At 42.6% G+C, this 17,850-nt stretch overlaps 1 protein-coding gene across 1 annotated transcript in view; it reads left to right on the top strand.

Annotated features, from left to right (window-relative positions):
• The window catches only part of lcp2a (lymphocyte cytosolic protein 2a), a 207,920-nt gene that overhangs the window by 111,688 nt on the left and 78,382 nt on the right, over window positions 1–17,850 (top strand). Inside the window, exons 6-7 of the mRNA XM_072263528.1 lie at window positions 3,882–3,925; window positions 4,029–4,236. Coding sequence (XP_072119629.1) covers window positions 3,882–3,925; window positions 4,029–4,236 — 252 coding nt within the window. The remainder of the gene's footprint in view (window positions 1–3,881; window positions 3,926–4,028; window positions 4,237–17,850) is intronic.

Below are 17,850 nucleotides of genomic sequence, written 5' to 3'. Positions count from 1 at the left end.
GAAATGATAGGAGATGACAGGAGGGGGAGGGATGAAGCTAAGAACTGGAAAGTTGATTGACAAAAAGGATACAAGGCTGGAGAGAGGGGAGAGGATCATGGGACAGGAGGCCTAGGGAGAAAGAGAGTGGGGGGGGAATCCCAGAGGATGGGCAAGGAGTTATAGTGAGAGGGACAGAGGGAGGAAAAAAAAGAGAAAAAAGGGAAGAGAAAAATAAATAAATAAGGGATGGGGTACAAAGCGGAGGTGGGGCATTAACGGAAGTTAGAGAAGTCAATGTTCATGCCATCAGGTTGGAGACCTGATTATTATTATTATTATTTCTTTTTCTTTTCCCTTCCCCCCCCCCTTTTCTCTCCCTCTGTCCCCCTCACTATAACTCCTTGCCCATCCTCTGGGCTTCCCACCCTCCCCCTTTCTTTCTCCCTAGGCCTCCCATCCCATGATCCTCTCCCTTCTCCAGCCTCGTATCCCTTTTGCCAATCAACTTTCCAGCCCCTAGCTGTATCGCTCCCCTCCGTCTTCTCCTATCATTTCGGATCTCCCCCCCCCCCCCCAAATCTTTTACCATCTCTTCTTTCAGTTAGTCCTGACGAAGGGTCTCAGCCTGAAACATTGACTGTACCTCCTCCTATAGATGCTGCCTTGCCTGCTGCGTTCACCAGCATTTTTTGTGTGTGTTGCTTGAATTTCCAGCATCTGCAGATTTCCTCGTCTTCACTGATATTGTTTTTTTATAAACGGGTCTGTTCAATTTGTTGTGGAACTAGTGTAAAATGAAAATTAATTTAGTGGACAGTGAAGTTCAAGAAGGGAGTTTAGAAAAGGCAAAACCTGAAAAGAGATAAAATCATTGGAAAGATCATGGTGCTCATTAAATCACTGAATTTGTGTTCTTGTTCTTACTACTCTTTAACCAAATGCAATTTTGATTTATTTTGCTGGGGCAGTGAGAGTCATCAAATTGAAGTAATCTATGACAATATCCTGGCCATAAACTATCAGAAGAGAAACATTGAAAGTTTTCCTGATTAGTTCTTCAATTAACTGCTGACATTTGATTATGAAGGCACGTAGTCCTCTTTCATTGTCATTTAATAATGCATGCATTAAGAAATGATACAATATTTCCTCCGGTGTGATATCACAAAACACAGGACAGACCAAGACTGAAAAAACTAACAAAACCACATAATTATAACATATAGTTACAACAGTGCAACAATACCATAACTTGATGAAGAAGTCCATGAGCACAGTAAAAAGTTCAAAGTCTCTCAAATGTCCAACATCTCACGCAGACGGGAGAAGGAAGAAAAACTCTCCCTGCCATGCCGACCACAGTCCGACTCTGAGTCATCCAAAAACATTATTATCTGAAAACAGATTGTTGTCAATGAATAAAATCCTCTTAGGAAAAAGTCAATTTTACTAACTACTTCAATGGAATTTGGAGTACATTTAGGACAAAGAAGAATTACTGTATTCTTTTTATAGCACGTTTAATGACATCAAGATATCCCAGAAGTGTTTGCCACCACTTCAAGGTATAATGATGCAAGAGCAGAAAGTATTAAGGCCAATGATGTTAGTCTATTTTTAAATAAAGTTCTCATTGATATTCTAAAATGACAGGCCTTTCTTGTCCCATCTTTATTTCTCTATGTAGCCTTAACACATTCATCTAACAAAACATTTCTCAATTACAGTAATTGTTCTAGTGGGCAATATACAGTAGGTGCCAATTCATACACAGCAAAATTTCACAAACAACATTTTAAGACTCATAAGAGTATATACTTTGTACTTTATTGTCGCCAAACAATTGATACTAGAACGTACGATCATCACAGCGATATTTGATTCTGTGCTTCCCGCTTCCTGGATTAGAAATCAATAGTAAATATTAAAAATTTAAATTATAAATCATAAATAGAAAATAGAAAAGGGAAAGTAAGGAAGTGCAGAAAAACTGAGAGGCAGGTCCGGATATTTGGAGGGTATGGCCCAGATCCAGGTCAGGATCCGTTCAGCAGTCTTATCACAGTTGGAAAGAGGCTGTTCCCAAATCTGGCCGTATGAGTCTTCAAGGTCCTGAGCCTTGTCCCGGAGGGAAGAGGGACAAAAAGTCTGTTGGCTGGGTGGGTCGTATCCTTGATTATCCTGGCGGCGCTGCTCCGACAGCGTGCAGCGTAAAGTGAGTCCAAGGACAGAAGATTGGTTTGTGTGATGTGCTGCACCGTGTTCACGATCTTCTGCAGCTTCTTCAGGTCTTGGACAGGATAACTTCCATACCAGGTTGTGATGCACCCTAGAAGAATGCTTTCTACAGTGCATCTATAAAAATTAGTGAGGGTTTTAGGGGATAAGCCAAATTTCTTCAGTTTTCTCAGGAAGTAAAGGCGCTAGTGGGCCTTCTTGGCAGTGGACTTTGCTTGGTTGGACCAAGTCAGGTCATTTGTGATATTGACCCCGAGGAACTTAAAGCTTTTGACCTGTTCCACTTTCACACCACTGATGTAAATTGGGTTGTGCGGTCCGCTACTCCTTCTGAAGTCAACAACCAATTCCTCGTCTTGCTGACGTTGAGGGATAGGTTATCGTCTTCGCACCATGCCACCAGGTTCTTAATTTCCTCTCTGTACTCAAGCTCATCATTACCCGAGATATGGGTAGGATTACCTAATTTGATTGTCTTGTTTGACATTTGGTTAATTGGAGGATACTGGGGCAAAAATCACTTCCTCTGCTTTCAGCAACGCTTTAATATCTTTAATGTGCATCTGAAGCAATTGGGAGGGCTTCCACTTAGTGGGATGAAACAGGCCTAGTTGGACCAGCCATCTTCTCTCATTCAGTGATCTCAAGACACTGATGTAGTAGAGGGCTATAAAATAGAGTGGAGCCAAACCTGTGAGTATCATATCCCATTGCCCTGTCCCTTCATTACTTCCCTGGGAACCTTTGACAGCTTATCCCTGTCTCGCTGTACACGTAGCTCTGAATTTAATATTGATAAAATGTATTAGAAGTAATTTAACTTAATACATTTAGTTAATAATATAATAAATCATAAATTAATGCATATTAATTCATTAAAACACAAATCATAAATGTAATGTGAAATATAGAAAACATAAGACCATTAATCTATAAGACGTAGGAGCACAATTAGGCCATTTGACCCATTGAGTCTTCTCTGCCAGTCCATCATGGCTGATCCATTATTCCTCTCAGCCCCATTCTGCTGTCTTCTCCCCATTGGGCGTTGGCAGTTTAAATGGATGGGCATGGGCTAGATGGGCCAAAGGGCCTGTTTCTGTGCACAACCTTTCTTATGACTCTATGAATTTATCTTTTTACTGGTTGGAGTAAAGCTGAATGTAAAAATGCAATGTACATCTGGTTCCATGGGGTGTCCAGTGGCAGGGCAGGGCATGAGTTAGCTACATCAACAATATTGCTCAGCAGTGCAGAGATGCAGAAGTACAAAGCTCAGTATGATCCTGTTACAGGTTGCCTACACCACTGCACAACCAGATACCAACAAACACAAACCAGCCGCTGTCTCCTTTCATAAGAAAATCTCTTGTTTGAAATTATACTGAAAAGCTGGTCTACTCAGATCTCTGCAATTGTATACAGGTCTTGATTTAAGGAATCTAATAGTTTCCATGTCTTAGCTTAGAGTTTTCTAGCTTTAGTTGCCTTCCTGATTATTCCTGCTCTGCACAGTTTTACTCCTGTGGAGCTCCTTGGAATGTTTTACTTTGTTGAAAGCAGTGCACAGATATAGCATTGGAAAAGCCATCCTTGGCCTGCTGCCTTGTTTCAACTGACATTTCATGTCCTACTTTTATTTGTTTTATTCTGTTTTACAGATTATAGACAAAATGATGACCTTGGATGGGATTCTGATGAATTTGTAAGTGATCTTCACAATAAGGCTCAACTGAAAATAGCAGCTGAGATATTTTTATTGATCTTTCTATAGTCTTTTGATGTTAAACCTAAGTGATGTGCTTTAGACAGAGGATGAGGATGACTACGAGGACCCAGATCAAGATCTGGGCTCTGATGATGATGCTGATGGTGGAGATTACGAATCCCCAACTGAAGATGGTGAGGGCCACAACAGTGACAATGATTATGAACCCCCACCTTCAAATGATGAAGAAGCCCTTCAAACCAAAATATTCGCTGCAAAACCCATCTCTGATGATTCAGATTATGCAGGTATGATTTCAAAATTTGAACTTGGATTCAAGTAGAATAAGTACTTGTCTCAAATAGCAGAAAATTCATGCCTCTGCAATTTCACAAAATCAGAGGTATTATTATGACACTTGATATGTATGAATTTGAGGAAAGTTTGGCTAAGACTTCTCAAAGAAGCGTAGAAAGATAGGATCAGAAGCAGCCTTCTCTGTCATTCAATATGATTATGTCTAATACTCTATTCCCTTTCTCTCCTCTTGTACATCAAGAACATTACTGTGATCTGACACTTATGTAAGAAATCTGTTTCTGGATTTCAGTTCAGCATTTAGCACTTTTGTCCCACAGACCTTCGTAAACAAGTTTCTACTCCTTGGTCTAAGTACAAAATTGTGCACTGGGTGTTGGACTTCCTAGCCAATAGGTCTCAGACAGTCAAGGTGAACAGTTGGTCCTCCCTCCCCATGATCCTCAACACGTGTGTCTCCCAGGGTTGTGTGCTGAGCCCACTGCTGTACACTCTGCTCACACACAACTGCACAGACAACCACCTGAGTAATCACATTGTCAAGTTCACCAATGACACCACTGTGGTGCAGCTCATCACCAACAATGAAGCTACCTACAAAGAGGAGGTGGAAGAACTCAAGCCCTGGTGCCAGGCAAATAACCTTTGAAGTGGTGAGAGATTGAAGATATCCTTAAACACTCCCACCATTTGGTTTTCAATTAGAGCACTGAAGACTTGAGGGTTCACCCTCTTGAAAGATGTTCTGATGCCAGCCTCTGAGACAGTGATCACAGGGATACCAGATGCTACAGGATTTCATACAGGTAGTTTGATTTTCCCTTTCAAACATGTATGAAAGGCATTGAGCTCAACTGGGAGTGAAGTATCACAGCCATTCATGATATTAGGTTTTACCTTGTCGGAAGTAATGGCCTGCAAACCCCGTCAGAGCTGATAAGTGTACGATTCCATCTCTAACGTCAATTGGAATTGTTGATTGACCATTAAAATAGCTTTATAATCTTACCCATGTCCATGAGCAGGGCAAGTTGCCTCAACTATTATAGAAACATAGACACTTCATTGATCCCAAAGGAACTTACAGTGTCGCAGTAGCATTACAGGTTACAGATATACAAATATTAGAAGAGAAGTATGAAAGAATTTAAAAAAAAGTTACATAGAAACATAGAAAACCTATAGCACAATGCAGGCCCTACGGCCTACAGAGTTGTGTGGAACATGTCCCTACCTTAGAAATTACTAGGCTTACCTATAGCCCTCTATTTTACTAAGCTCCATGTACCTATCTAAAAGTCTCTTAGAAGACCCTATCGTATCTGCCTCCACCACCATTGCTGGCAGCCCGTTCCACACATTCACCACTCTGAGTAAAAAACTTACCCTGACATCTCCTCTGTATCTACTCCCCAGCACCTCAAACCTGTGTCCTCTTGTGGCAACCATTTCAGCCCTGGGAAAAAAAAACCTCTGACTATCCACACGATCAATGCCTGTCATCATCTTACACACCTCTTTATCAGGTCACCTCTCATTCTCCGTCGCTCCAAGGAGAAAAGGCCAAGTTCATTCAACCTATTCTCATAAGGCATGCTCCCCAATCCAGGCAACATCTTTGTAAATCTCCTCTGCACCCTTTCTATGGCTTCCACATCCTTCCTGTGGTGAGGCGACCAGAACTGAGCACAGTACTCCAATTGGGGTCTGACCAGGGTCTGACCATAGCTGCAACATTACCTCTCAGCTCCTGTTGCTCAGTGGCACACACATCTACTGTGATGAAGTGCTTTGGGAGGTTGGTCATGGCGAGAATCAACTCCTGCCTCAGCAAGAACCTGGACCCGCTGCAATGTGCCTTTCGCCGCAATACAACTACAACAGATGCATTCTCACTAACCACTAACTGGGCCTTGAATCACCTGGACAATTGTAATATCTATGTCAGTTTGCTGTTTACTAATTACAGCTCAGCATTCAATACAGTAATATCCTCAGTTCTAACCTTTGCAGGTTCGATGTTGTCGTTTAAAGTTAGATTGGATAGATATATGGACAGGAAAGGAATGGAGGGTTATGGGCTGAGTGCAGGTCGGTGGGACTATGTGAGAGTAAGAGTTCGGCACGGACTAGAAGGGTCGAGATGGCCTGTTTCCGTGCTGTAATTGTTATATGGTTAATCAAGAAGTTCCAAAACCTGAGCCTCTGTACATCCTTCAGCAATGGAATCCTTGACATCATCACTGAGAGACCACAGTCTGTGTCGATCAGAAATAATATATCTTACTTGCTGATAATCAACACTGACGCATCTCAAAGATGTGTGCTTAGTCCGCTACTCTACTCTCCCTACACCCATGTCTGTATGGCTAGGCATAGCTCAAATGACATATATAAAATTTGCTGACGCACAACTATTGTTCGCAGAATTTCAGACAGTAATGAGAAGGCGTACAGGACAGAGATAGATCAGCTGGTTCAGTGGTGTCGCAGCAGCAACCTCGCACTCAGTGTTAGTAGAACCAAGAAATTGATTGTGGACTTCAGGAAGGGGAAGTTGAGGGAACACACACCAGACCTCCTTGAGGAATCAAAAGTGGAAAAGGTGAACAGTTTCCTGGATGTCTATATTTGAGTATTTATCCTGGGCCCAACATATTGATGCAATTATAAAGAAGGCATAACAGCAGCTATATTTCATTAAGAGTTTGAGAAGAATTGGTATGTCACCAAGGACACTCTCAAATTTCTACAGATGTACAGTGGGGAGCCTTCTAACTGGTTGTATCAACATCTGATATGGAGGAGCCACTGCACAGGGTTGGAAAAAGCTGCAGTGAGCTCCATCAGAGGTACTAGCCTCCCCAGCATCCAGGACACCTTCAAAAGGCAATTCCTCAAGAAGAAATGGTATCTATCATTAAGGACCCCCATCAACCAGGACATGCCCTCTTCTCATTGCTGCCATCGAGGAGATGGTACAGAAGCCTGAAGAGACACACTCAACATTTCAAAAACAGCTTCTTCCCCTCCAGCTTCAGATTTCTGAATGGACAATGAACCCATGAACTTTGCCTCACTATTATTTCTGCTTTTCACTACTTATTTAATTTAATTTTCATTTTTATACACACTTACTGTAATTTATAGTTTCTATTACTAGGTATTACAATCTACTGCTGCTAGTGATATTAAAACTGATTCTGAAATGATTTCTTTATCGATGTCAACAAGACAAAACAGATGGTTATTGACTTTAAAGTTCAATGCAAGTTTATTATCAGAGTACATATACGTCACCAAATGCAACTCTGAGATTCATTTTCTTGTAGGCATTCACAATATAATCAAAGGAAAACCACAGACAACAAATGGACAAACATCCAATGTGCAAAGAACTAGCACCATTCACATCCCTCTTTACATCAGCAGCACAGCATTGGAAACTGAGTTTCAAACGCCTGGGAGTGCACATCTCACACAACCTCTCATGGTCCCAGGACACATCCTACACAAGGAAGGCTTTACAATCAGTAGTCAAAACTGCCTACCCGCCATTGAAGATATATATATATATATATATATATATACATACATACAATAAGGTACTGGAAAAAGGCCAGCAATATCGTGAAGGATATGAAGGATTCCAACCCCCGCCCCCCCCCCCCCCACTCCTCCTCATTCATGGACTGTTTGTTACAGTCCCAGGGAGGTGGCTGTATACAGTAGCATACATGCTAGGGCCAGCAGACTCAAAAATACAGCAAGGCTGATCAACACCTCCACCCACCCGTCCACTCCCCACACCACTACAACTTTATCATTTCCTGTCAGAGTCACCTTATGTAAAGACCCTCCTGTACCAAGCATTACTTTATGTACATATAATTAATGTATAAAAGCTAACTTAAGTATTTATTGTTTTTTATGTTAGTTTTTTTTAGAAGCTGATTAGATCTGGAGTAACAATTATTTTCATTCTCCTTTACACTTGTGTACTGGAATGAGATTAAACAATCATGAGTTTTACAAGGCAGATGAGGTTACCTAATCCAAGTAGTTCCATTGTATCGCTAAGTGTTGATTGACAAGACCTGAAATGTCAATCAATGGCAAAGAACAGCCTCATTCATGGTTGAATCAATAACATGTATCATTATAAGGTTACTTCGGGTTTCTACATTATTATAACATTGCTGTTCTATCAACTTTACTTTGAGATTTATAAATTTAATTACAAATCCAATCTTATTTGGGATGTGTGCATGTGTGAGTGTGTGTATGTATGTGATATATGGATGGAGGAGCAATTTATTTCCAGGTCAGGATAGTATCAGGCTTGAAGAGGTATGTGAGGGTGCTTTTATTCCTGTTTGCCTGCTAGCCTTAGCTAGGTAACAGTGAGGGTGGGGGTTGGGTTGAGATGCTATAGAAGAGCTGAATTTCTGCACTATGGTGAAAGGAATGAGTGTTCAAACTGATGGCTGGGATGTCAATCAAACAGGTTTCTTCATCCTTAATTGTCTGGAGTGTCTTCAGTGTCCAGGCAGATGGAGAATTTTCCATCACAGAAAATGAAAATAAAATTCCAAAATTTAAAAAAAACAGAATCTTCTGTTCAAAGGGTTATCAAATGATAACACCTCCAACATTGTTTTATTGTCTCAGTACTGTAATATCTGGAATACTGGCTGATATGTTGAAGATCCATAATGCTTCGACTCAGGTACATAAATAAATTGTCATACTCTAACCAAGCATGCTTGCATGTTTTGAGACCGTACTGTCAAGCTATGGTTACCCTGATCTATATAAACATATAACCATATAACAATTACAGCATGGAAACAGGCCATCTCAGCCTTTCTAGTCCATGCCAAACTCTTACTCTTACCTAGTCCCACCGACCTGCACTCAGCCCATAACCCTCCATTCCTTTCCTGTCCATATATCTATCCAATTTAACTTTAAACGATAACATTGAACCTGCCTCAACCACTTCTGCTGGAAGCTCGTTCCACACAGCTACCACCCTCTGAGTAAAGATGTTCCCCCTCATGTTACCCATAAACCTTTGCCCTTTAACTCTTAACTCATGTCATCTTGTTTGAATATCCCCCATTCTCAATGGAAAAAGCCTATCCACGTCAACTCTATCAATCCCCCACATAATTTTAAACACCTCTATCAAGTCCCCCCTCAACCTTCTACGTTCCAAAGAATAAAGACCCAACTTGTTCAACCTTTCTCTGTAACCTAGGAGATGAAACCCAGGTAACATTTTAGTAAACCTCCTCTGTACTCTCTCAATTTTATTGACATCTGTCCTATAATTCGGTGACCAGAACTGTACACAATACTGCAAATTTGGCCTTACCAATGCCTTATACAATTTAAACATTACATCCCAACTCCTATACTCAATGCTCTGATTAATAAAGGCCAGCATACCAAAAGCTTTCTTCACCACCCTATCCACATGAGATTCCACCTTCAGGGAACTATGCACCATTATTCCTAGATCCCTCTGTTCTACAGCATTCTTCAATGCCCTACCATTTACCATGTATGTCCTATTTTGATTAGTCCTACCAAAATGTAACACCTCACATTTTTCAGCATTAAACTCCATCGGCCATCTTTCAGCCCACTCTTCTAACGGGCCTAAATCTCTCTGCAAGCTTTGGAAACCTACTTCATTATCCACAACGCCACCTACCTTAGTATCATCCGCATACTTACTAATCCAATTTACTACCCCATCATCCAGATCATTAATATATATGACAAACAACATTGGATCCAGTACAGATTCCTGAGGCACACCGCTGCACACCGACCTCCAATCTGACACACAGTTATCCACCACTACTCTCTGGCATCTCCCATCTAGCCACTGTATATAGACATATGTTAGTCTCATGAGACCATGGATTTACACCTTGGAAGGTTTCCAGGGCGCAGGCCTGGGCAAGGTTGTATGGAAGCCCAGCAGTTGCCCATGCTGCAAGTCTCCCCTCTCCACGCCACCGATGTTGTCCAAGGGAAGGGCGTTAGGACTCATATAGCTTGGCACTGGTGTCATCGCAAAGCAATTGTAGTTAAGTGCCTTGCTCAAGGACACACACGCTGCCTCAGCCAAAGCTCGAACAAGTGACCTTCAAATCACTGGATGAATGCCTTAACCACTTGGCCATGTATCCTCACCAACGAATCCCAGCGGAACTCCAGTAGCTCTCCTATATTTGGTAAAGAATGGTAATGACTAACTAAGCAACCTTTCACTAAAATCCAAGAGTGTAACACCCTGGGAAAGGTTTCACTGCTGACATAATTTTTTTTTCTGTAGAAGCAGTGTTTGGGTTATGGTTAGAGATAGCATGTGCTTTGGAATGTGAGCTGTGTCTTTTGTTCGGTGGGAGATGGAGGAGGAAAATGCTGGAGATAATCGGACATAGGATTCAACCCAGTGGAAGACAATGATTCGATGGAGAAGGTGTTGCAGTCGACCTAGGATCAGTGAATATTACTTTTGGAAGAGCTGAACTCCAACTTGTGCACTTTTGACTGTTTAGTTATAATGGGCCCTTTTTGTTTTTTTTTCTTTTCTTTACTAACCCTTTATTTAAGATTCATAAATACAATTCCTTTAATCATATGCAGTACGCTGTCTATTATTTCTGGGCACTGAGTTGTCTTCTTCCTCTTCGATTATCCATCAAAATCCGATGACAACGTCCACTCCTTTAATGTTGAGATCTTTGATGACTATACAGTCCTAACCTGGACCCACAAGCTCTATTGCAGGTGGGACATGTATATGTGGTAGTGGTGGCAACCATGGCTGCATTTCTCCTGACTCTGTTCTGCTGTCTTCTGGTTGTTCTTTCCATCTCCAGATTACGAACCCCATCCCTACACAGCTGTCGCCAAGTGGTACGGTCAGCAGCAACATCCTCCAGGTCCTCGGGTCTGATCTTGCACTTCCTTAAAACATTCTTCATCTGATCCTTATAGCACTTAATTGGCCTTCCAGCTGAGCGTCGACCATGATGTAGCTGACCGTATAACACTCTGTGGGTTAGCCGACATGGGGACATCCTTATCACGTGCCCAGCCACTGCAGTTGACGCTGGGTGATCATGGCCTCAATACTTCTGCAGTTGGTTTTTACAAGTATTTCAGTGTGAGGCACCCGCTCACGCCAGGTAATTCCCAGGATATGCTGAAGGCAGCTTATGTGGAAGCGCTCCAAGCACTTGGTGTGACAGCTGTAGGTTACCCAAGCTTCACAGCTATAAAAGAGGGCGGTGACACAGACTGCTTGGTATACGGCGACCTTTGTGGAGGGACAAAGGCTCCTGTTCTGAAAGACTCAACGCCGAAGTCTCCCAAAGGCAGCTGATGCCTGTTTAATGCAGCTCTGGATGTCGTTGTCAATGCTGCTATCCTCAGAGAGAATGCTCTCCAGATATTTGAAAGATGGCACTACTGACAGCTTTTCATCACCAACGGTGAAGGCAGGTAGAGTGGGTGGGACACTGGTACTCCATTTACAAACCAGGTCTGTCTTGGTGGTATTGACAGTCAGCCCCATCCTGCTGTACGCTCTCACCGTCACAGCAAGGACAGTCTGAACATCCTCTGGAATATGGGCCACAAGAGCACAGTCGTCTGCATACTGCAGCTCCAGGACCCACGGAGTTTAGTGGTTGCCTGGAGCCTCCTGATGTCAAAGAGGTTGCCATCTAATCTGACATTCACTGCCACACTGCTGCTGTCTTCAATCTCGTTGCAGAGAAGCTTGGTAACACACAAGAGGAAGATGTTAAAGGGCACTGGTGCTAGCACACACCCCTGCCTCACCCCTGTGCGTATAAGGAAGGGCTCGGACTCTTGTCCTCCTATAGTCACCCAAGCAGTCATCCCATCGTGGAACCGGCGGAGGATGTTAACAAATTTATTGGGACAGCCAAACCTAAGGAGGACATCCCATAAGAGCTCTCTTTGCACAGTGTCGAATGCTTTGGAGAGGTCGACAAAAGCCATAAACAGGTCCTGATGTTTCTCCCGGCACTTTTCCTGAAGCTGCCGGGCTGTAAAGATCATGTCGATCATGCTCCTGTTCTTCCTAAATCCACACTGCGATTCAGGCATCATTGACTCAGTGATGTTGCTAATGAGACTCCAAAGCATCACCTTAGCCAGGACCTTTCCAGCAACAGAAAGGAGTAATATGCCCCTACTATTGCCACAGATGGCCTTGTCACCCTTGTTCTTATAAATGACAATGATGTTTGCATTTCTCCATTGCTGTGGGATGTTCTCATCAGTCCAGGCCTTGGTGATGTACTGGTAGAGGGTGCGCATACACATGTACCCTCCGTTCTTCAGTAACTCAGCAGGGATATTGTCAGTGCCAGGGGACTTGTTGTTCTTAAGGGAATGGACAGCTGATAGAACCTCCTGGAAGCCACTGCTGAATCCATTTTACTACTTCGATATTAATGCCTAACGATTGAACCTTCCTAACTAACCTTCCGTGTGGAACCTTGTCAAAGGCCTTACTGAAGTCCATATAGACAGCATCCACCGCTTTACCCTCGTCAACTTTCTTGGTAACCTCATCAAAAAATTCAATAAGATTTGTCAAACATGCCTTTCACGCACAAATTCACGTTGACTGTTCCTAATCAGACCCTGTCTATCCAGATAATTATATATACCATCTCTAAGAATACTTTCCATCAATTTACTCACCACTGATGTCAAACTCACAGGCCGATAATTGCTAGGTTTACTCTTAGAACCCTTTTTAAACAATGGAATCACATGAGCAATACGCAAATCCTCTGGCACCATCCCTGTTTCTAATGACATTTGAAATATTTCTGTCAGAGCCCCTGCTATTTCCACACTAACTTCTCTCAAGGTCCTAGGGAATATCTTGTCCGGACCTGGAGACTTACCCATCTTTATATTCCTTAAAAGCACCAGTACCTCCTCTTCTTTAATCGTCATACTTTCCATAACTACCCTTCTTGTTTCCTTTACACAATTCAATATCCTTCTCCTTAGTGAATACCGAAGAAATCGTTCAAAATCTCCCCCATCTCTTTTGGCTCCGCACATAGCCGTCCACTCTGATTCTCTAAGGGACCAATTTTATCCCTCACTATCCTTTTGCTATTAACATAACTGTAGAAACACTTCGGATTTTTTTTCACCTAACTTGCCAAAGCAGCCTCGTATCTTCTTTTAGCTTTTCTAATTTCTTAAGATTCTTTTTACATTCTTTATATTCCTCGAACACCTCATTAACTCCAAGCTGCCTATATTTATTGAAGATCCCTCTCTTTTTCTGAACCAAGTTTTCAATATCCCTTGAAAACCATGGCTCTCTCAAACTTTTAACCTTTCCTTTCAACCTAACAGGAACATAAAGATCCTGTACCCTCAAAATTTCACCTTTAAATGACCTCCATTTCTCTATTACATCCTTCCCATAAAACAAATTATCCCAATTCACTCCTTCTAAATCCTTTCGCATCTCCTCAAAGTTAGCCTTTTTCCAATCAAAAATCTCAACCCTAGGTCCAGTCCTATCCTTCTCCATAATTATATTGAAACTAATGGTATTGTGATCACTGGACCCGAAGTGCTCCCCAACACACACCTCCGTCTCCTACCCTACCTCATTCCCTAACAGGAGATCCATCACTGCCCCTTCTCTAGTTGCTACCTCTATTGCACATATTTGACAAACTCCAAACCATCCAGCCCTTTTACAGAATGGGCTTCCCAGTCTATGTGTGGAAAATTAAAACCTCTCACAATCACAACCTTGTGCTTACTACAAATATCTGCTATCTCCTTACAAATTTGCTCCTCCAGTTCTCGGCCCCCATTAGGTGGTCTATAATACACCCCTCTAAGCGTCACAACACCTTTCCTATTCCTCAATTCCACCCAAATAGCCTCCCTAGACGAGTCCACTAATCTATCCTGCCAGAGCACCGCTCTTATATTTTCTCTGACAAGCAATGAAACACCTCCCCCTCTTCCCCTCCTATTCTATCACACCTGAAGCAGCAAAATCCTGCAATATTTAGTTGCCAATCATACCCCTCCTGCAACCTCGTTTCACTAATAGCTACAACATCATATTTCCAGGTATCAATCCATGCTCTAAGCTCATCCACCTTTCTTACAATGCTCCTAGCATTAAAATAGATGCATTTAAGAAACTCACCACCTCCTACTCTCTGTTTATCCTTCATGAAGCAAACAATTTTGTTATCTTTTTTTTCCTTGTCCCCTACATCTCTGGTCTAAGTGCTCCTGATCTCTGTCCCCTGCCTATCCTCCCTCACACACTGTCTACTAGCTTTCTCTATTTGTGAACTAACCTCCTCTCTCCTAGTCTCTTTAATTTGATTCCCAATCTACAATTGTGAAAATTGGGTTGGTTACCAGATTTTGACCATGGTTACATGGTACCAAAATCTGCAGATACTGAAAATTAGAAATTGATAGAAATAATCAGTAGGTCAGGCAGCAAGTGAGGCTTGGTTGAAGCTGAAAAGTAGAAAGGAACTCTTTTTTTAAAAACCTATTTTGAACAATTTTGTAGGACAAAACTAATGTCATCAGTAAAGAAGAGCCAAAGAGATACAGAAATAGAAAAAAAATTATAGCAATCATTAGACTGCTAATGAGAACATTTCAGGTCACACTTCAAAACTGTGAAATGCTGAAGATCATACAATGACAGTACAGCTCCAGAGAGTGCTAGAGCTGAGGAGTGGATGGAGAAACTCAAAGCTAATAAAGGTTTCCAGAGCAACAGCAGATTGCAAAAGGCGGGAGGGACAAGAATGTAAAGGAACTTTAAAGATATTAAAATTGAGTCATTGTTTTATCAAAGACCAATTTATGTCCATATTAGAGGGGCAGGTAGAAGTGGAATTTAGAGTCATTTAGAACAAAAACAATAGGATGTTGAATCACCTCAAGATGACGCATAGAACAGTACAGCACAGGCCCACAATGTTGTGCCAAACCTGCTTAAAAGTAATCAAAAAATCAGAAAAGAAAATCTCTCTTACCTTGAAAATGTCCATCTCCCTCCATCTTCCTCATATTCATGCGCCTGTCTAAATGTCTCTTAAAAGTCTCTGATGTATTTGCTGCCACCACCATACCAGGCAGCACATTCCAGGCATTCATGACTCTGAGTAAAAAAAGCACCCCTCACAGCCCCTTCAACCAACCTCTCTTACTTTCAATGCAACCATCTAGTATTAGACATCTTTTGCCCTGGGAAAAAGATACTCCCTGTCTACTCCACCTGTGCCTCTCATTTTCTTATAAACTTCTATCAGATCTCTCCTTAGCCTTCACAGCTCCAGAGAAAACAACTCAAGTTTGTTCAGCCTCTCGTGACAATATGCCCTCTAAGCAAGGCAGCATCCTGTTAAACCTCTTCTGTACTGTCTCCAAAGCCTTCACATCCTTCCTATATGGGGCAACCAGAACTGTGTGCAATCCTCCAGATGTGGTCTGACCAGAATTCTGTGAAACTGCAACATAACCTCCCAACTTTTAAACTCAATGCCTCTGTCAGGACACTGGAGCAGGGACCCAATCACAGACCAAGTACTATGCACATTGTAATATTTATTGAGTAACAAATCCAAAGGGGCAACAAAGTCGGTGTCAAAGTTCAGGCAGAGGTCAAAAAATCCAGAGAAATCCAAAAATCAGAATCAGGAAACAGGCAGAGTCGATACTCAGAAGGACAGAGTTTAGATATGAGTGCTGGAAAGGCTCAGGAAAACTCACTGGCACAGTCTGGCAGAACACAGGCGAAAACACAGGAGAAAACACAGGACTGAAATACACTGAGCAATAAACAGAGAGGCAGATGATAGGTGGAGCAGAATGAACCAGGTGGCAGCAATACAGGTAATAAGGAGAAACGGGTGAGGGGCAGAGTACTCAGGAATACAGGGGCCAGAGTAGAGCAGGAGTGAGGACAGGAGCACATGGGGCATGAGAACAGACAAGAGCACATGGTAATACAAGATTGACGGCTAGGAGGAAAACACACAAAAAGACAGAGTTCAACTGGCAGCCTTGACTAATGAAAGCAAGCATTCCATAAGTCTTTTTACCCACTCGATCGACCTGCATAGCCACTTTCAAGCAGCTATGAACCTGGACTTCAAGGTCTCTCTGCTCAGCAAAACGGTTAAGGGTCTTGCCCTTAACAGTGTACTGCCTCCTTGCATTTTCCCTACCAAGGTGCAACATCTCACATTTATCTGGGTTAAACTCAAATCTGCCATTTCTCAACCTATATCCGCAACTGATCTATATTGTGTTGTATTCTTTGCCAGTCTTTTACACTATCCACAAAAGAAGACGGTTACTTCTTCAGCGGTTTGATCGGGGCACGACTGTGCAAGCATGTGGATGTCAGCCGGTTAGAGCAGTGAGAACAGTCTAAAAGGAGACAGCCTTATAGAGCAGCGTCAGAGGAGCGGGCGATGGAGGAGTGGGCAACAGAGTAGAGGGAGACAGAATAGGAGGGCTTTGCCTCAATGGGGCTTTGACGATAGCACATTGAGGAGAGGTAGGTTGCCTGTGTAGAGTACAGATAGGAAAGTATGTGCGTGAGGCCGGTGTTCTGTGCACGGTGTCAATGTGGGAAGTCCTGGAGACTCCCAGCCTCCCGGACGGCCACATTTGCGCCAGGTGCATTGAGCTGCAGCTCCTTAGGGACTGCATTAGGGAACTGGAGATGCAATGCAGCTCGATGACCTTTGTCTGATCAAGGAAAGTGAGGAGGTGATAGAGAGGAGCTATAGGCAAGTAGTCACACCGGGGCCTCGGTAGACAGATAAGTGGTTAAAAGTCAGGAGAGGGAAGGGCAAGAATTAAATGCTAGAGAGTACCCCTGTGGCTGTCCCCCTTAACAATAAGTACTCCTGTTTGAGTACTGTTGGGGGAACGACCTACCTGGGGGAAACAACAGCCTCTGGCATAAAGTCTGGCCCTGTGGCTCAGAAGGGTAGGGAAAGGAAGAGGACGGCAGCAGTGATAGGGGACTATAGTCAGGGGATCAGACAGGCGATTTTGTGGACGCAGGAAAGAAAGGCAGATAGTAGTTTGCCCCCCAGGTGCCAGGGTCTGGGATGTTTCTAATCGTGTCCATGATATCCTGAAGTAGGAAGGTGAACAGCCAGAGGTCATGGTACATATTGGTACTAACAACGTAGGTAGGAAAAGGGAAGTAGTCCTTAAAACAGAGTACAGGGAGTTAGGACGGAAGTTGAGAAACAGGACCTCAAAAGTAGTAACATAGAAACATAGAAAACCTACAGCACAATACAGGCCCTTTAGCCCACAAAGTTGTGTTGAACATGTCCCTACCTTAGAAATTACTAGGCTTACATATAGCCCTCTATTTTTCTAAGCTCCATGTACCTATCCAAAAGTCACTTAAAAGACCCTATTGTTTCCGCCACCACCACCATTGCCGGAAGCCCATTCCACGAACCCAACACACTCTGAGTAAAAAGCTTACCCCTGACATC

The sequence above is a fragment of the Mobula birostris genome, chromosome 7 (assembly GCF_030028105.1).
Source record: "Mobula birostris isolate sMobBir1 chromosome 7, sMobBir1.hap1, whole genome shotgun sequence".
Lineage (NCBI taxonomy): Eukaryota > Metazoa > Chordata > Chondrichthyes > Myliobatiformes > Myliobatidae > Mobula > Mobula birostris.
The sequence above is the reverse complement of the archived record's forward strand: the minus strand, read 5'-3'. Positions and strand labels throughout refer to the sequence as shown.